The sequence below is a fragment of the Pinus tabuliformis genome, chromosome 5_2 (assembly GCF_031772625.1).
Source record: "Pinus tabuliformis cultivar Carrire ecotype Pingquan chromosome 5_2, CPIR1, whole genome shotgun sequence".
NCBI lineage: Eukaryota > Viridiplantae > Streptophyta > Pinopsida > Pinales > Pinaceae > Pinus > Pinus tabuliformis.
Genome location: NC_142306.1, coordinates 400532714 through 400553437, shown reverse-complemented (window position 1 = coordinate 400553437; position 20724 = coordinate 400532714). Strand labels below are relative to the sequence as shown.

The window sequence follows — 20724 nt, the reverse complement described above, 5'->3', positions numbered from 1 at the left end:
TTGCTCCAATTCAGGTTGCATTTTTTATGTGGTGTCTTTGACTTATGCTAGTAATATTTCATTCATGTTAGAATTTATGGCTTGGACATTGAACCAACTAGCTTGCAACAACATCATTGATTATATTTTTACAAAATCATACCAAGAAACATCCATTCTCACTTATAATTTCATGAATATAATAGATGATCCATCAATTTCCTTCCATTTGATCATGTTTGAAAACCTCTATAACTCCTAAACATACTCCACATACAATGCATTCAATTCTTCATACTAATACAATCATTTTCCTTGTAAAATTTCAATGCATCATTTCTTTATACAAATCTACCTCTTTAAATAATTTTTAAGAAAATTAATTACATTACAACTGCATTATCAAAATATAAAATAAAATTAATAAAATAACTACAATGTCAATTTTCTCCAAACTTGTCAGTCATCTCATTTACAAAAGGTTAATGCCCAAACCTATATATGAAACACCACCATAAATTTCAATTATAACATACATCAAAGGCATCATAATTATAACGTACATGAAAACATATATGAAGTTTATCTTTGAAAATTGGGTGAAAAACATAGATGATGTTTATCTTCAAAAAGTGGGTGATTAAAATACTAGCTTGATATACAGGAAAGGACTTGGAAATGAAGTTGTTTTTAGTGTGACTTTTTGGACTTTCTAGTGTTGGAATCTGGCGGAAAGTTTTGAGGTGAAATCTTGATTTGTGTTATTTAAACTGGTTTTTTGATTGTATATGCAGATTCAACACCCTAAAAAACCCATAGGGCACTTAGATTTTGCAGTTGTTACCCATCAAACTTGTGATTTTTTTATTTGTGTTATTTAAAATTGCTTTTTCACTGTATTTATGGATTCAATGCCTTAAAAAATCTTTTAGGACACTTAGATTGTGCAGTTGTTACCCATCAAGCTTGTGACTTCAATAAATTCGTGCCGGATTTTAGAGAAATTAGACCGGAAAAAACTAGTGGAAAAGCTTCCAAAAAGTCTCACCAAAGGCAATTGGTTTGGGAACCACTTTGGCTTTAAATAGGAATAAAGGTTCTCTTGGTTAATTGAGAATATAAGTTTAAACTTTATTGGTAAAGTCGTTAAGTTTATTGTATGAGTTAATTTTTAAAATATAGTTTAATTTTTAAAAAATGTATTTTTTTAATAATTTAAAATGTGCTTCTTCCTTTTTTAATCATATATATATATATATATATATATATAATTTTAAAATAAAATTATTTATTTAACAAATTATTTAAATTGATTATAATTTTAAATTATTATTATTATTATGTGCGCATTTCAACTTAGTATAGATTAGATGTTGTAATATTGTCTTGTAAATATTTTGACTTGGTCAAATTGTAGACAAATAAAAATAAAATAAAATAATAAAAAACTCAAATCAATGCATAATTAGAAGTATACAAATAAAAAAATAAAATTAATAATTATAATTATAATTTTAACACATAAAATTTATAATATTAAATTAAATTATTGAATTCTCTCAAAATTTATGGCTTTTCTCATAGTATTCTTCTTTAATGTAGCCTATTTAAAAGCATAAAAGTCCAACAAATTTTCCAATAAAAATAATTAGTGTCTTTAAAATTCCTCAAAATACGAAGATTTTTTTTTTTAATCCTATATATAATTTCGTTTACCTTATGAAATTATTATGAAATTTTATAATTTTGAAATGATATTGTTTATCTATTTTTTTCCACATTGTTATATTTGTTGTTTATTATATCAATAAGATCTCCTAAACTAGATTATTCAAACATAAAGCTCAAAAATCATCCAAAAAAACAATGAGGAAATCAAATTATTTTATACTACAAATTTTCTTTAAATATCTTCTGAGACAAACTTGATCTATGTAAATGGAAACCTCTTCAAACTCAAGAAAAAAGCCATGCGCCATGTTAACCCAGTTTCCTATAACTCTTACCAAATTCTTTCCTTTAACCCAATTTCCTATAACTCTTACCAAATTCTTTCCTTTAACGTTGCCTGATATTATTTTAAAAGCTGCCCTCTACCAACATTTGCATTGTAATGTGAGAAGCATTAATCACGATTTGTTGAATCAAAATTTGGTAAAATAAATTAAATTGTTTTAGATTTGGGATAAACTTTTAAAGTAATGATGTTAAGTGTTTCACAGTGTAATATGGATTAGATATTGTATTGGTTTTAATATGGATAAATTTTTAAAGTAATGATGTTAAGTGTTTCACAGTTTTCAAAATAAAGTTTAATTATGGATCAAGACTTTTGGTATATCTAGTAGTGTGAATATTCCTCCTATGAGTACTATCATTATCACAGTATATACATAAAACAAATAATATAGCCTAAAAGGTCTTAATTTTTTGTATAAACACTTCACATAAAAGATGCATAGAATCTTACCATCCATATGCCGTTTTTTCAAAGGGTGGAAAAAATTATTTTTATCAATTTTTGTAGTAATATTATTTATATAGCTTTTTCTGAAATTTCTAAAATAAAGAAAAATGTATTCAGAAGAAGCATGCTAGCTCAAAGTACAGGAACTCAAAACTTTTTCTTGAAATAGGCTTAAAGGTGTAAACACATAATGTAATTTTGAATCGTTTTATAAATGAGCGAAAATTAGGGTTTTAAGAAGAAGAAAAAAAGAAAAATTAAAAGAAGCTAAAAATATTAATAAAAAATAAGAGCTAAATTTAATTTATTATATTTGTTTTTATTAATAAAGTTACATTTTTTTAAATAAATAAATAAATAATCTAATCATAATATGCATATTAGATTGAAAATAATTTAAATAATAATTTTCAAAACTTTATTTTTAAATTTAATTAATAACCTTCTACATAACCTTCTACAGGGAAAGGAACGAAGAAGCCGATCAGTTATCTAAGGCAGGTCTTCTACAGGATCCGGACAGCTGGGCGATAGAAGAAATAATACAGGGACAGTCCTTCAGATCTGTCCTGCCTCCTTATGATCAGTAGCATCTCCTCCAGCATTTTTGTTTCCGCTTTTTGTCTTCGGCTCATTATTAGTTTTGCTTTATCACGCTGTATATATTTCTTTGTATATTGATTTCCTTTTGCTGCTCCATATACTACCGGCTGTTAGTTCACAGTTTCCAGACTCTTACTATTTTTGTATAAACTCAGGGCTGATGGATACTATTTTATATGACTGTAATGGAGTTGTTTTCCATAATGGAGACTCCAGAATATGTTGTTTCTTTTCCCGATGTAATTGGTTCTACATCCTCCTCTTTGGAGGAAGACTCTCTCTGGCTACCTTCAGTTAAAAAGCTCCCTGCGGGTCGAGCTGTGACAGCTTCTTTAAGCCCTGCGTGGCTTAAGCAAAATTGGATCAAAACTTTTTCTCTTATAATAAAAAGTTGCTTTTTTCCGCGGGAAAAAAAAGGTTAAGTGGTTAGATTATAGGTAATGTGAATATTCTTCTTACGAGTGTTATTATTATCATTATCACATATTATTACTATCACTATCACAGTCCATACATAAGACAAAAAATACAGGTTACCATCATTATCACATGTTATTACTATCACTATCACAGTCCATACATAAGACAAAGAATACAGGTTAAATGCTTTACCTTTGATCAATGCGTCACACATAAGACAAAAATACAAAAAATACAGGTTACCATCATTATCACATGTTATTACTATCACTATCACAGTCCATACATAAGACAAAGAATACAGGTTAAATGCTTTACCTGTGATCAATGCGTCACATCCAAGACTCTAAAAAGCAGTGGCCAGGAAATTTCCAAGGACTCCTGGCTGGCCCTGTTCAACTAATGTATTATTACTTCCTTCCTTCCATCCATTAAACAAAAAAAAGGGTATTAACAGTAAGAGAAAAGGCCTCACGACTCAGTTTCTTCAAGAAAATAAGTTCAGAATTCAACCAGATCTCAGAGCTGAATTTTTCAATAGATTGGGTGAATATTGGCCGAATGTTGAGAGTGATAAAGGCGCATAATACTGGTTTCTCTGAAATAGTGAGACCATAAAGGCGAGGAGGACGACAACAATATTGAGGTTAAGTGCGCATTTCCCGGCTCTGCAACGCACTTTTAATCTTTACTTCTTTGTTATTCATTTCTATATCCCATGGCTTCCTCCTCAACATCCACCTCCACCTCACATAGCGTCAACAACAACGACTATGTGTTTGATGTTTTCATCAATCACAGGGGCCCCGATGTCAAGAAAACCTTGGCCACCGATCTCTACCATCGCCTTTGCAAACATGACTTGAGGGTATTTTTAGATGAGCAGGAATTGCGCGCGGGAGATACTGTAAACCCTCAACTTGAAAGCGCCGTTAGAACATCCTCAGTGAATATAGCGATTTTTTCTCAAAATTATGCGTATTCAAAATGGTGCCTCGATGAGCTGCTAAATATGGTAGACTCTATGTCAAAGTACAAGTCCACCATCATCCCAGTCTTCTACGGTGTCACGCCTGCAGAGGTTCGGTGGACGCAGGACGGACAGGGAGTCTACGCTCAAGCCCTATACAAACTTCAAGGGAAAAAAACATTTGATGGTCAGCATCGACACGATTCCGACATTATTGAAAAATGGAGGAATGCTCTGTCTACAGTTGCAGATATAAAAGGTTTTGACGGAGCGACATACAACAGGTGAGAAAACCACCCCTCCATATAAATTTGAGCATTTAATTGATAGATAGGTAGCACCATATGTACCCATTTCTACATGCTGACTTTTCGCCAATTATTATCTGTTTCCATTTCTGTTTTAAAAGAGAAGGAAAGAGATGAAGATGAATTTCGTTTGCGTGGTAGCAATAAGCACTCCTAAAAAAAATCAATAAAATCTCTTTGGAAAAATAATGAACAAATAAACAAATATCCTAGAGCAAAAGCAAATTAAATTCATAAAAATTTCATAGTTAAATGTGATTAAAACTTCCGATGCATGCATATAGGCAGCTTTATTTGTTTCTAATTATGATTAATGATAAAGATGAAACCAAATCTAGATTAAATATCACTCAAAATAAATTCTTCTTTCCTGTCTATTATTCTTTTGAGATCTTTAGTTCTGCCCTTGTACTTCATAGCGAGTGTCTGATGTTCAACCACTGTTCATGTTTGGTTTCTTTCACTGTTTTAGTATGGAGCAGCTCCTAGAAGACGTGGTGGAAGGAGTGCTGAAAAATGTGAAAAGAAGACTGTATGTGTCAGAATATCCAAAAGGCTTGGAGGGAAAATTAAAAGATTTTGAAACCACAATGTCATTGCAGCAGGAAGATGGGAAGGTTAGAGTTATAGGAATTGTGGGCCTTGGAGGGGTTGGCAAAACCACCCTAGCAAAAGAGTTCTTTAACAATCAGAGATCAAAATACAAGCGATGTTGCTTTTTATTTGATATAAGAGACAAATCTTTAGCTACCTTGCAGAGCGACCTTATGAAGGATTTAATTCAATCAAATGTGCAAATAGGCAGCACTGATGAAGGCAAAGAAAAGCTCCGAAGGTATCTTCCATCTTCTGATTGTCTCATTATTTTAGATGATGTGGACCATATTAAGCAGTTGGAGGCATTACTTTTACCAGCGAAAGATGCCCTTAAAACCAATAGCTTAATTTTAGTGACATCCCGCAATAAGGATGTTCTCATAAGATCACAGATTCCAGAGACGTCGATTTACAGGCTACAAGGTCTCGATCCAGAGCATTCCCGAGAGCTCTTTTGCTGGCATGCATTTGGCAAGCCTCATCCTGCTGTCGGATTTGACAAGGAGGTTGAAAAGTTTTTGGGTGCCTGCCTTGGATTGCCGTTATCTATTAAAGTATTTGGGTCGCTTCTCTGTGGAATAAATGATTTAAATCATTGGGAAGCACAATTTCGCAAAATCTCCAACATGCTTCCTGATGATATACAAGGCAGGCTAAGAATTAGCTACGACGGTCTCGATGAAGAGGAAAAGAAGATATTCTTAGACATTGCCTGCTTCTTCAGAGGAGAAGACAGAGACACAGTCATTAGAATATGGAATGGATCTCGCTGGGAAGGGTCGCTAGGTCTTTGGAAGCTGGAAAAGAGATGCTTGGTGGAAGTGGACAGTGAAAACCGTCTGAGAATGCATGACCATGTTAGAGACATGGGCAGATATCTGGCGGAGAAGGAACCTCCTGATGGTGAGCTTCGGCTTTGGAACCCAACTGCCAACCTTTTTCATAAGCTTTCCGGCCAATTACCTGTAAGTATTTTGAAGTGTTTTCGACAGATTTCCAATTAGCGTCCTGTTATCAAAATTGTGTCTGGTTAGTTTTGAATTCTTAAAACTTTGCAAGAATGAATCTTGTTTCTAACAGCTCTGAGTGAACAATTCAGGTGCGTGGAATTAGCCTGGTAGATGGAAATGAGGTTGAACAATCTTTCGAAAACCTTGCGGAGCCTGCTCGCACTCGTTTATTGAGTAATATGAGCGGGTTGCAGTTGCTTAAGGCTGAAGGTTATTTTCCTAAATGCCTATTGAATGTTTGCCACCATTTACCAAACCTAATATATTTAGACTGGCTGAGCTGTCCCGAGTCCTCCTTCCCTTCCTGGATTCCAACCAAAAATTCGAGAGTTTTACATATAAAGGGAAAATCTTTGAAAACACTCTGGCAACACGAATCTCAGGTATTCTTCTTAAATTTCTATTTCTTGTTTTTTTCTTCAAATTGTAAATATTTACTGCATTTAAGACTTGTCTTCCTCTAACACACTGCCTGTGACATTTACAGTCTTTGACGTACTTTAATAATGTATGTGAACAATGCAGGCACCTCTGCAGCTGAGGGAATTGTGGATTCAGGCTCCCCTTTTAAATGTTCCAGATTTCATTGGGAACCTGCAGCATCTCGAAATATTTGTAGTGTCCCACAGTCTTCATCTTGAAAGTTTGCCAGATTCGGTTGGGAACCTAGCACGCCTCCAACATCTCGACTTGTCGAAGTGCTCCAATCTGCAGAAGCTTCCGGACTCGGTTGGGAACCTAGCAGGCCTCCAACATCTCAACTTGCGTGACTGCTACGCTCTGCAGACGCTTCCGGACTCGGTTGGGAACCTAGCAGGCCTCCAACATCTCAACTTGCGTGACTGCTTCACTCTGCAGGGGCTTCCGGATTCGGTTGGGAACCTAGCAGGCCTCCAACATCTCAACTTGCGTAACTGCTCCACTCTGCAGGCGCTTCCGGACTCCGTTGGTAACCTAGCAGGCCTCCAACATCTCAACTTGCGTGACTGCTCCGCTCTACAGATGCTTCCCGACTCGGTTGGGAACCTAGCAGGCCTCCAACATCTGGACTTGAGGGACTGCTCCGCTCTGCAGACGCTTCCGGACTTGGTTGGGAGTCTAGCAAGCCTCCAACATCTCGACTTGAGCCACTGCTCCGCTCTGCAGACGCTTCCGGACTCGGTTGGGAACCTAGCAGGCCTCCAACATCTGTACTTGTCGGACTGTTCCTATCTGCAGACGCTTCCGGACTCGGTTGGGAACCTAGCAGGCCTCCAACTTCTGGACTTGAGCCGCTGCTCCGCTCTGCAGACGCTTCCGGACTCGGTTGGGAACCTAGCAGGCCTCCAACATCTGTACTTGTCGGGCTGTTCCTATCTGCAGACGCTTCCGGACTCGGTTGGGAACCTAGCAGGCCTCCAACATCTGGACTTGTTTAACTGCTCCGCTCTGCAGACGCTTCCGGACTCGGTTGGGAACCTAGCAGGCCTCCAACATCTCGACTTGTCGGAGTGTTCCTATCTGCAGACGCTTCCGGACTCGGTTGGGAACCTAGCAGGCCTCCAACATCTCAACTTGTGGAACTGCTACGCTCTGCAGACGCTTCCGGACTCGGTTGGGAACCTAGCAGGCCTCCAACATCTCAACTTGTGGAACTGCTACGCTCTGCAGACGCTTCCGGACTCGGTTGGGAACCTAACAGGCCTCCAACATCTCGACTTGGGAGGGTGTTCCACTCTGCATACCCTCCCACACTCAGTTGGGGATCTAAGAGGCCTCCAAAGTCTTACCTTGTCCGAATGCCCCGCTCTGCATACGCTTCCAGACTCAGTCTGGAAGTTGAGAAGCCTCCGAAGTCTTGTCCTGTCTGAGTGCTCCGCTCTGCAAAGGCTCCCAGACTCGATTGGCAACTTAACGAGCCTCCAAACTCTTCGGTTGGCCCGTTGTTCCAATTTAGAGATGGTGCCCAATGTTGAGCATTTGGGTTAGTTGGAGTATCTTAATGTGTCTCAATGTTCCAAACTGCAATGGGATGCGGGAAAAGGCTCTATTGAAGAAAGATGGCCAGAAGATTCCAGTGATGGAGACATTAAAATGGAATCCTTACCTAATTATTTTGAAAACAAAAGTTAAAGACAAGCAGATAAGATAAAACAAAATTATTTTAGCAATGTTGTGGTTATGTTATAAAGTGCTTGGTATTCGATAAAACGGTTTAATATTAATTTAAGTTATAAGAAGGTTAAGCGTTTTAAAATTTTGAATTTTATCGAATTCTGTCATGTCATTTTTTGGTCAAACTTTCATTTTTAAATTAATAAAATATTATTTTTTAACATCAAAATAAGTTTAGCATGTCCAAATCTGTTTAATGTAATTAATTTATCTAATGTTATTATTTATTATTTGTAATTATTTTTTAATTTGAAATGATTTTGACTCACTTTTAAATTATTTAATTTCCTTTATATTATTTGGAAGAGCTATAAAAAGATAAATTGTAAATTATTTAAATTATGATTTTAAGTTACAACTAAAATAATACTTTATAAATTATTTAAATTATGATTTTAAGTTACAACTAAAATAATACTTTATTAATTAGTTTGAATGTTCGAGTATTGTGAATTGCAAATAAAAAATCGTAATTCATGTTTTTAATCAGTTATCTTCGTTAAAATTATTGATTTTTAATTAATATTACATATATATATATATATATAATTAGGTACTTTGCATTATATCAAACCAAAATTATATAAATAAAAAAAATATTTGTTACTAGTCTACCCAAAAAGAAATTAACCATTGACATAAGTTTAAAGTCTTGAGATTGCTAAGACCTCACCTATTTAGAGCATCACTTAAATAGAAACTTATAAATATATGTTGGTCGTGCTAGATCTTGATATACATCGACATGAGAAGACAAAAGACACTACTAGTGTTGCAAGCAAAAACCACTGAGTTATAACAACTAGTGAGGAGAGGGAGATGTATCATGTTGGTTGATCTCCTAGCTAGAATGGTCAAATTGCAGTCTAGACTATTAATTTTTTCCTCCAACTATGCCAATTTGATAGAATTCTCCAATTTTGTGGATGAAGTAACAGGAGCACATGCAATGCACCAAGTATAGTAGGAGCCACAACCCCTTTTCATGTGAGTTGTAGGCAATTCCGGATGTTCTCATTATATTAAATTGTCGACACTGTAATTAATTAATTTACTTCGAATACCATCTTCCTAAATATAATTTTAAAAACCAATTAAGTTATAATTAAAATATTTAATTTGTCTCTTCTCAACATCATGTGAATTAAAAATATAAGATAGAGAAGAATAAAATATATTGTATAGATATATAAGAATATAATTTATTGATATAGAAAAATGGTAATTTTTTAAAAAATATTTTGACTACGCGTAGTCTAATGAGGCTGCAAATTTACCCTCAAATAATGGAAATTTCGATAAGATTTTGATAAAATTTGGCAGAAATTTTGGGAAATATGGGTTACAGCTACCAAGTTTTAAGATTTTTGGGAAATACCGGTTAAAACTACTAAGTTTTAAGATTTTGGGTGTCTAACGGTTTTTGATAGTGATGAATCCATTTCTTCCATCAAAAATAAGATTCAAACACTTATACTGTAATATTTTTTTGAGAGAAAAAACGACTACAATTTTTTGACATCAGAAAAATTTACCGCATCCACGAACAATGCCTCGGACAATATTCAAATTCAAAAAATTTCTCAACCTCATGTAATTTTCAAAACCATCACAAAAATAATATATATTTTATAAATTTAAAACCATCACAAAAATAATATATATTTTATAAATTTAAAATCATCATTAATTGGTCAAAGATTGCTTGGCAAGGAATCTATTAGTTTTTAGTATAAATCTTAGTTTAGTTGCTAGCAACTTAACAGTCTAACACTTGATATGAAGCTCACGCCTAGAATTAGGGTCGAGATGTCTTAAGACATCTTAAGAGCGCCTACCTTTTAGCTAAGATATGACAACCAATATCCTTTTAGGAATCTAAATTCACTTATAAAATATTAATTTACCTCCCAACCATTCAAAAATATTATTTTCAAGAAACTCAGCATTTATTTTAAAAATAATCCTGTATACCTAATGATTGTTGAAGTGAATGCTAAAATTAAACCTTAATAAAGTCACTGCTAAAATTAAACCTTAATAAAGTGATAGCTAAAATGAGACTTAATAAGAGGCCATGATATGTTGAAGGGTCATTTTCAGTTTTTTTGGATGTTTGCATAGGGTTTTTTAGGGTTGCATTTGGTTTAAGGAAAAAATGGTGAGAAGCAAAATGGACAAAAGAGTTATATTGAGCTGCTAAAGAGGGATTATGTGACTAATTAGTTGGAGGAAATGAGAGATTATGTGACTAATTAAATGGAGTATGTGGATATTGAGAAAGAAAAATAATATTTAATATATATCATGAATATTATTCATGATAGTATATGTGTGTTTGTTTGTGTAAATTATAAATCTAGTGATGGACTCAATCACCTTATATAGTTAAATCCTCCATTGCTCATTCTATTTGTTGGTTTATGTAATTTATAAAATACTAGTAGACTCTATCACCTTATATTAGATCCTCTTAAGTCTCTTCTAGATAAGAGACTAAAAAAGAATAAGAGACTAGTAGACTCCATCACCTTATATTAGATCCTCTTAAGTCTTTTATAGATAAGAGACAAAAAGAATAAGAGACTTGTAAATGGTGGAAGAAATTTATCACCTTATATTAAATCCCCTCGGGATAAGAGATTAAAAGATTAAAAATAGGATAAGAGATTAAGAATCGGGAGAAGAAATTTAGAAATGTTGGGTTAGGGTTTTAAAGCTATAAAAGAATTGCCTTTGGAAATTTTAAATCCCCTAAGGATAAGAGATCCCCTCAGGATAAGAGATTAAAAGATTAAAAATAGGATAAGAAATTAAGAATCGGGAGAAGAAATTTAGAAATGTTGGGTTTTAAAGCTATAAAAGAATTGCCAATGGAAATTTAGGAATGATTCGTTGAGATTAAAAAAAAAAGATGTATATATAAATAATTTTTTTGGATATTTAAATTTTATAATAATATGTAAAGAGAGCTTTTTTTTCTTAGGGAATTGGGATGTTAATAAGATGTAAAATGAAACTATTTATTTATTTATTATTCATTTATCATTTATAAAATTTGATGGTAGTTCTACAACAACTATGAAAATATTGGGTAATATGTATAAATCAATCTTTAAATGTTAAAAGGATATTTGGAAAATGATGATAAAATATTCGAGTGGAAGATCACTTTATCTTATATTGTGAATAAAATTTAACATAATAAAAAATAACATATTGGTAGGTTTTTTCCTAGGATGGTGGTCATCATAACAAACATTTCCATGGTGGTTGTGGATGAAATCTAATATACAATGAAGAATATGTATTAATAGGTTGTTGCTTAAGATAGTAGTCATCACAACAAACATTTTTATGGTGTATTGCATCTAAATTAAAAGTCAAAGGATGCATAAATTTTAGGTTATGTGTCAAGGGATTCTTCATATTGAATTTTACACACATAATATGGTTGGAAGAGAATTCCAAGTAATACTTTATTTCATAAATTTATTAGGAATATATATGAGATATTAGACATAGTAGTTTGATATTATTAATGATTAATCTTTAGAGGCTAAAATACTTTACCCATTACCATTACACTTCTCAAATGGGGAAACAATAAATGCCATAAGTAATACTATTGGGTTTTATTAAGTCCTCAAAGCTAAGCAAAGTAAAGTAAATAAATACGTTGTGTATGGATGTCTTTGTGTTGTAATGGATCTATCTAACCCTTGATTATAATCTAGGTTTATATTATCAAGATATTGAATAATGCAAACTATTGATTATGAGCAAATACCTTTCAAATGTGTAACATGCCATGACCATGGAAAACTAATGCACAATAGTTCAATGAATCAAAGGGCTACCTAGAAGGAGAAAGTGGATCTATAAGGTCACAAAGAGGTCAAATCTAAGGACTCAATATATAGTAGAATATGGGAAAAAGGTTAAGAAACTCAACATAAAAAATCTAACTAGTTCAAAGTTTGAACCAAGTAAAAGAAAATTTTGAACCAAGCAAGGAAGCAACAATAAAAAAAGCACAAGTAAAAGACCAAGAAGAAACAAAATATAGCTAGAAAAAGGGGCACCCTAATTATAAGTCACCTTCATAAGTCTCTAAACTAAGGAATTTAAAAGTAATTTTGTTGGTCATCTTAAAGTCAAAGAGTTGGGAAAAAACTAGAAACCACTAACACTTAATATAATGGGAAATAAGTGGAGCATGTTATAACTCAAGAAAAATTAAATTCAGATAAATAAAATAAGGTATTGACTGGTTAAAATCAACATTAGAGAGGCCAAAGTAGTATTTTAAAGCGAGGAGAGAACCAAGAGGAATAGTATCAATCTAGATAACAATGATAGAACATAGAGGATAAAATTACAATTAGATATGCTCAAAGAAGAGGAGGTGGAGGATGTAAACATGGAACTTCTAGCCTCTAGATATGACCAAAATATCCTAAAAACCTTACATAAGATCCATTTTAAGAATTGCAATATAAGCCGCAAAAGTTAAATGTGAAGAGGAGGTGGAGGATGTAGACATGGAAATTCTAGCCTCTAGATATGACCAAAATATCCTAAAAATCTTACATAAGATCAATTTTAAGAATTGCAATACAAGCGGCAAAAGTTAAATGAGAAATAAGGCTTTCCAAAAATAGGTAAAAATTCTTCAAAATTATGGCATCCTTGCTACATAAACCAAATAAATGTATCAAATCCACTCAAATTGCTAAATTCCCACAACAAGGATCTAGATTAAAAAATGTCAATAGATCAACTTAATAGATAAGGGCAACCAACTTATTATCAAAGATTATTAACATAAAAACTAAAACATGTCTAGATTTCCCATGTCATCTTGCAAGTTTCAAACAAAAAGACATCAATTTCATCATGATCTTATTTCAAGATTCATCTCAAACTCAAACAAAAAGACATCAAGTTCATCATGATCTTATTTCAAGATTCATCTCAAGCTCAATCACTTTACAAGTGTGTATTCAAATATCACCAATCAGTTAATATGCCCTTGCCATCCACTTTAGCAATTATTTCATCATTAAACTAGCATAATAAGTAAATAAAAACCATCTTAACAATAACATAAAAAAACATTTAATAAATAAATTGATTACTTTTTCAAAACTTTCATAAATATTAATCCTTTTGTTTTCATTGCCAACATTACTGATAAAACAAAAGTCCTCAAAATTGTCCACTTACTAGATCTATTATATCCCAAATAAAAATCATTTACTATTTACAAAACATTAACATATAAAAATATGAAACAAATAAATAATTTAATAAACATTCATTCATAATTGAGTTTCATTTTCAAAATTATCTCTTTACTTTATAATCTTATTAAATTGTCAACTCTATTTATATAATTTTTTAATATTATTTATCAAAATCATAAAAAAATTTGTAAAAATATTAATAAATTCCTTTTCTATAACTATCATACAAAATCATAACATTTTTTTAAAAAAATCAACGTAATTTAAAAATACAAATACCAGCCCACGGGAAAAAGAAAATTCAACCTAATATAAAAATACAAATACCAACCTCAGAGAAACCAAATTTAACCCAGTAAAAACAAACCAACCCATTCGAGATAAAACCACAACTCAACCACCTCTTACAAACAAACAAACTAATTCAAGATAAAACAACAACCCAACCGCCAAAATCTTACTTAAGCTTAACACAAACACATAATTTGACTTGATGTTACCAAGTTTAAAGTACCATATAAAGACCTGTACAACTACTAGTTTCCTTGTAAATCAATTAATCCAACGTGATAGATCGTTTATTACCAAGGCCTTTGTGTTACATCGCTTATTACCAACGCCTTGGTGACAACACCAAGGTAACTCGTTAAATCAAGGCATCATTAAAATATAAATCAATGCATCGATAAACGCATTAATGAGGGCATTAGAATGTAATCCTTATTAAAATATAATATATTTTAAAAATTGAAATTAAAAGTTAAAATACATTAAGTTATTTTTGTAATGTTGTGGTTATGTTGTAAATTATATAATGATCATTTGTTTAATATTAATGTAAATTAAAAGTAAGTTGAATATTTTAAAATTTTGAGTTTTTTATAATTTTATTAGTCCCTGCCATCTGGCAATGGTCAGGGACTATAGTAATCGATTTGCGATGTCATAACATTAATTCACGTGCTTGTTATTAGTCGCTGCCACTTATAAACCAAAGTTTTCAAAGGCATATGGTTTTACTATTTTATATAAAGCAAAGTTTCCAGAGGCATATAGTTTTGCCATCTTATTTGGCCTCTTCCCGAGGCGTAGAGGCAAAAACCATATGTTATGTGTACTTATTTCGCAAATTTGAAACTAATGAAAACTAATGCTAGCATTAGTTTCATAGTTGAACAGATATTAAATGCTATATTGGTAACCAAGTTCCCATGTTCTAATTGTTCTTGTGCATTGAACTTGCCATGTGGTGCAACAGCTGCCAGCTTTGACAATTCGACAACAAGACCGGTGATGCATGAAGGGGAAATTCGACAATTCAATAACAAGACCGCTTCTATTTTCCTTTTGCTGCATCCGCCATGCCTGGAAGTTGATTTTCTGTTGAATTGATTTTCTGTTGCAGCCTTCAACTCCGCTATCTTTGTTAGGGCTGGAAGCTGATTTATCTTTGTTGGGGCTGGAAGCTGATTTTCCATTGCAGGCTTTAGCTCCCCTATCTTTGTTGGGGCTTTTTGTTGCAGAGGCATTCTTTTCTGAACTGGAAAGGGGGCTAGCGTACCATCTCCATTGTCCTACCTGCGATACCAGTCAGTCCATTGAGATTCAGATGGTGTGATGTGTAATTTTTTGTAACGTGTTTCTCAATTATTGTATTTCTCTTTTCGGTGAGATTCTAATGTTATTTGTTAATTAAGATAATTAGAATAGATGAGTGATATGAAAATGACAGGTGGTTACTCACCCGGGCAACTTCAACGGCGGAAATGTCTGTTTGGCCTCCTTCGTACAGAAACTTGACAGCAAGAAAGTTCGGGTACGCACTGCTTTCGTCTACCTTGATAGCCATATTTTTGCCTGGATACTCGCATGGGACTCGTTTGTCTGGTTTCTTTGCCTCGGCTCTAGCTGCCTTTTCTGTTGCTGTGAATGGCTAGCAGAAATGGTAGTGAAGTAAACAGGTAGAAATTCAGTAGTAAAGTAAAGCAAACGAATAGATTATTTTAAAGCAGTCGAAAGTCAATACGGCATATAGAAAATTGATGTTCAAATATCAGATTCTCTTATGTTAGATACAATTCAGGAATTAGCTTTACTAAAACAGATAATTCATAAGCAGGGTATTAATTCACCTGGAATAACTTATGTATCCATCTACACAGTGAAGTAAAAATTCATAACCTACAACTCAGGTTAGCAATCTTTTCCAGATTGGAACCAGAAATTCTTATCAACAAACAATAGGAGAGGTAGAATAAGAATGAGGACCATCATTTTTTCTTTTCAACAGGAAACTATTGTATTTTCAAGATAAAAGCTACAACATCCCAACCAGAAAGCAATTCTATTAATTGAACAGGTATGCAGTTACCAGTTTACTGACCTGCACATAATATGACGGCATCCAGACGTTTTTTCAACAATATGTTTGCATCTTGGACACTGTTGCCAGTCTTTCTCTTTGGCTAGCTTGAAGAGTGCCATGTCACCTTTCTCTTCCTCGCGAGGCGACACCTTCTTTATTTCAGTGCAATCCAAACCCTCATGCCATGGCACACCGCACTGAACGCAAATTAACCTTGCGCAATGAGGGCATTCTGACTTTTTAATAACCACAGCAGCTGCCGCAGTTGAGCTTCCTGCTTCAGGCACATCCTTCAACAAGGGTGCCGAGCAATCCTCAAAAGGGCAACAGGACCTCTGAGAAATGGGATTCTCCACATCCGTCAATGCCAATTTCCACTTCTCAATGGTAAGCTTCGAAAGGATCGCTTCACATATTTGAGGAATCAGATTCTCACTGCAACTGGGTTCTGGGCAATGAATGGGCAACGAATTTTCTTGCAATTTACCACGGATATGCAGGGCCATGCAAGAAGAACAAAACCTGTGCGAACAAGCCATTCTATCAAAAAATTCAGATGGGTATTTCGCTTCAAAACAGATGCGGCACGATTCTTTCATAGAAGGGGCATCTTGATTTCCTTCCACCACCCTCTTCCCAGTCCTTCTCGGCCTTTTGGGCAAGGGAACCAATATCCGTCTGCTTCTCAGGCGCTTACCCACTGAATTCTGAGGTAAAAACAAGCAGACAAAACTGATCTGTGAAAGCTAATAGTGCTGAAGCAAGCCGATACAATATATCTAAGTAGTCTGTCTTCTGGCAGTATTGAATGCAAGAGGGCTGTGAAAACGATGCCACAACCGGCTGCTGGTTTATTTTCTCAAAACAAATAGGTCGAACTTTACCCTTCTTTCCTTCGATAAATGATTCTGGCTTCAAAAGTGAATACAACCAGTAAAAGCTAGTTACGAATTTAAAAATGAACCTGCATGGACTACACGTTTTATTTATGAGTGCCACTTGTCACTTGTCTCATTCTTTTCTCATTGTGGTAGTGTGTTCTACCATATCGGTGCACTGGGGGTTTTGTATTCTGTGCATTGACAGAGTGACAGGTGGTGACTTTATTGGCAAGAACCTTATGGTCGTGATGATACTTTTCAATCCTGTGTCGCTTAATGTGAAGCTTCACGTGGTCAGGGTTCACATTCCGAAATTTCTATATGTATGCATGTAAGGCTGCAGCATGAAATGTTCCTGGTGGTGTTGGTTTGAAATGAAATGAATTACCTCTGCATATGCGTAAACACTACTCCTCGTTTTCAGTCAAAAAGCAATAGTTGTACTGGGAATCTGGGACATGGAATAAATAAAAAATAAAGGTTCACTTTATTTTCAAATTCTCCTGCAAAATTTCCTCTAATTTACCTCCTACGTACCATTGCACTGATGTAATTATATTCTAAAGCTATTACAGACATTAAATGCTCAATTAATATATACAAAAAGTCAAAGGCAAATCGAAAGTCTCTTCAGAATACAATCGGCCTCTTTGTACTAGTTTCAAATATCAACATATTCATATGTTTCAAATATCGTATAATGATTTATCTTTTCAAATTTGTTGACATATATATTTGAAAATTTTTGGTTCCAATCTGGAAAAGATTGCTAACCTGAGTTGTAGGTTATGAATTTTTACTTCACTGTGTAGATGGATACATAAGTTATTCCAGGTGAATTAATACCCTGCTTATGAATTATCTGTTTTAGTAAAGCTACTTCCTGAATTGTATCTAACATAAGAGAATCTGATATTTGAGCATCAATTTTCTGATTTCTTTTCCCGATTTTAGCAAAGTGGTCATTGCAAATGCCCCCAACTTATAGCATGTTGAACTTACAGACGAACGCGGGCCTCCAAGGAAACCGCATGCAAATTGACATGCGACATGTTCTCAGGAAAGGGTGGAACTCTATATGCCGTATTGACTTTCGACTGCTTTAAAATAATCTATCTGTTTGCTTTACTTTACTACTGAATTTCTACCTGTTTGCTTTACTACCATTTCTGCTAGCCATTCACAGCAGCGGAAAAGGCAGCTAGAGCCGAGGCAAAGAAACCAGACAAACAATTGAAAAATTTTAAATTAATTTAAAAAAAATACAAAAAACTAGGTGGTCCTTGCATATTCAATCACTACACACTTATAAGAATTATTTCAAATATGAATCGACTCCTAGAAATTTGGCTAGTTATATTAAGCAGCTATTAATTGAACAGGTATGCAGTTACCAATTTATTGACCTGCACATAATATGATGGCATCCAGACATTTTTTCAACAATCTGTTTGCATCTTGGACACTGTTGCCAATCTTTCTCTTTGGCTAGCTTGAAGAGTGCCATGTCACCTTTCTCTTACTCGCAGGCGACACCTCCTTTATTTCAGTGCAATCCAAACCCTCATGCCATGGCACACCGCAATGAACGCAAATTAACCTTGCGCAATGAGGGCATTCTGACTTTTTAATAACCACAGCAGCTGCCGCAGTTGAGCTTCCTGCTTCAGGCACATCCTTCAACAAGGGTACTGAGCAATCCTCAAAAGGGCAACAGGACCTCTGAGAAATGGGATTCTCCACATCCGTCAATGCCAATTTCCACTTCTCCATGGTAAGCTTCGAAAAGATCGCTTCACATATTTGAGGAATCAGATTCTCACTGCAACTGGGTTCTGGGCAATGAATGGGCAACGAATTTTCTTGCAATTTACCACGGATATGCAGGGCCATGCAAGAAGAACAAAACCTGTGCGAACAAGCCATTCTATCAAAAAATTCAGATGGGTATTTCACTTCAAAATAGATGTGGCACGATTCTTGATTTCCTTCCACCACCCTCTTCCCAGTCCTTCTCAGCCTTTTGGGCAAGGGAACCAATATCCGTCCACTTCTCAAGTGCTTACCCACTGAATTCTGAGGTAAAAACAAGTAGACAAAACACCCACAAAACTGATCCGTGAAAGCTAATAGTGCTGAAGCAAGCCGATACAATATATCTTAGTAGTCTACCAGCCTCTATTTCCTAATCCTACTTTGGCACACCAACCTCTATTTCCTAATCCAACTTTCGCAGGGACTTGCTGCTCCGCAGCCATCCTTGTTAATATATGAATTCTCTCTTATGGTGCACTTTACTCTTTTGAAATCCTAGAAACCAAAGGTGCTTGGGCTTCTGATATGGCTTGCCCAAAGGGGGCTCTTCCTCTTATGTGGGATGTTATAGTGGTCTTTCACATGTTGATCGCATTCTTTTTAAAAAAACCTAAGACTAAGAAACAACAATCTAAGTTTATGAAAATGGTGGATGACATTCCTTCCATTGCATTGCCATCGGGATTTCGTCACACAATCTTGGTATTTTCAGAACGTGCACTGGTTGGGAAATTTATGGACATGTGGCCATCCTTGAAGTCCATGGAGCAATAGATAGAGAAAACCTGGAAGCTGATGATGAAAGGAAACATTAGCATCTACACTTGCGGGAATGGATTCTTCGCCTTTTTGAGCTAAAGGAGGACAAATAAATCATTTTCATAAATGACCTATATTTCTTTGAGGTCAGGGGCATGTATCTGAATAAATGGTCTCTTGATTTTGACCTAGCTGAAGATATCCCTAAAGATGTTCTTGTTTGGTTTAAACTACCCGGACTTCCTTTATCTCGTTAGAGTGAGGATTTATTAGAGCCATAGGAAATGGGTTGGGAAAAATATATAGATAGATTTGAACCTATACGAATATTTAGATAGAGCTAAACCTAAACGAGCTCATTTTTCATGCACCAAGATATGTGTGGAAGTAGATTTGGAGAAGGGGTTACCAATAGAAAGCAACCTCACAATGGGTGAATGGAAACATTTCCAATTTCTTGACTACATACAACTCCCTTTCAAGTGCCGAATTTTTCATGAATACGGTCACTTTGCAAGGACTATAAGAAAACTTAGGCCAATAAAGGGGAAGAAACTTTAGAATCTCAAGATAAGAAATGGAAAACACAAAGGAAAGGAAGCAATAAGAGAACCATGGCGACAAATAGGAACAATGCCATTCAAGGTAGAATGCACCATCAACTTCATCGAACCCTTTTGGGTAACTATAGCATGAAGCTGAAGCAAGACAAAGAAGTCATTTTTAGAAATGACCCATATTTCTTTGGGGCCAGGGGCATGTATATGAACAAATTGTCTCTTTATTTCAACCCAATTGAAGATATCCCTAATGATGTTCCTATTTAGGCTAAACTACCCATACTTCCTTTATCTTGTTGGAGCGAGGATTATCTCAGAGCCATAGGAAATGGGATGGGCATTATTTAGACAGAGCCAAACCAAAAGGGGCTTTGTTTGCATGGCAAACCAAGATATGTGTGGAAGTAGATTTGGAGAAAGGGTTACCAAGAAAAATCAACCTCACAATGGAGGAATGGAAACATTTCCAAATTCTTGACTACGAACAACTCCCCTTCAAGTGTCAGATTTGTCACAAATATGGCCACTTTGCAAGGGACTACAAGAAAGCATAAGTCAATAAAGAGGAAGCAACTTCAGAATCTCAG

General features: G+C 34.6%; 2 protein-coding genes across 2 annotated transcripts; one reads left to right on the top strand and one right to left on the bottom strand.

The window, feature by feature from the left end:
* The first annotated feature begins 3972 nt into the window (after window positions 1–3972).
* Window positions 3973–8414, top strand: LOC149159191 (TMV resistance protein N-like). Its single transcript, XM_089436424.1, has 4 exons — window positions 3973–4723; window positions 5220–6309; window positions 6444–6737; window positions 6880–8414. The coding sequence occupies exons 1-4, from the start codon at window positions 4188–4190 to the stop codon at window positions 8320–8322; spliced, it is 3363 nt and encodes a 1120-aa protein (XP_089292550.1). The 5' UTR covers window positions 3973–4187; the 3' UTR covers window positions 8323–8414.
* A 7634-nt stretch (window positions 8415–16048) lies between these two features.
* Window positions 16049–19261, bottom strand: LOC149159190 (uncharacterized). Its single transcript, XM_089434225.1, has 3 exons — window positions 19199–19261; window positions 18516–19079; window positions 16049–16829 (listed from the first exon to the last, which is right to left on the bottom strand). Exons 1-3 carry the CDS (start codon window positions 19259–19261, stop codon window positions 16125–16127), a joined length of 1332 nt encoding a protein of 443 aa, XP_089290351.1. The 3' UTR covers window positions 16049–16124.
* Window positions 19262–20724: the final 1463 nt, after the last annotated feature.

What these genes read in the sequence shown, in the direction of transcription:
- LOC149159191 (XM_089436424.1), top strand. Translation starts at nt 4,188, where the DNA reads ATGGCTTCCTCCTCAACATCCACCTCCACCTCACATAGCGTCAACAAC. An exon ending in GACGGAGCGACATACAACAG is followed by an intron (nt 4,724 to 5,219) that starts GTGAGAAAACCA and finishes TCACTGTTTTAG; the next exon opens with TATGGAGCAGCTCCTAGAAG. An exon ending in TCTGGCAACACGAATCTCAG is followed by an intron (nt 6,738 to 6,879) that starts GTATTCTTCTTA and finishes TGAACAATGCAG; the next exon opens with GCACCTCTGCAGCTGAGGGA.
- LOC149159190 (XM_089434225.1), bottom strand. Translation starts at nt 19,261, where the DNA reads ATGGCTGCGGAGCAGCAAGTCCCTGCGAAAGTTGGATTAGGAAATAGA. An exon ending in ATAGAGGTTGGTGTGCCAAA is followed by an intron (nt 19,080 to 19,198) that starts GTAGGATTAGGA and finishes TTTTTACCTCAG; the next exon opens with AATTCAGTGGGTAAGCACTT. An exon ending in CGCCTGCGAGTAAGAGAAAG is followed by an intron (nt 16,830 to 18,515) that starts GTGACATGGCAC and finishes TTTTTACCTCAG; the next exon opens with AATTCAGTGGGTAAGCGCCT.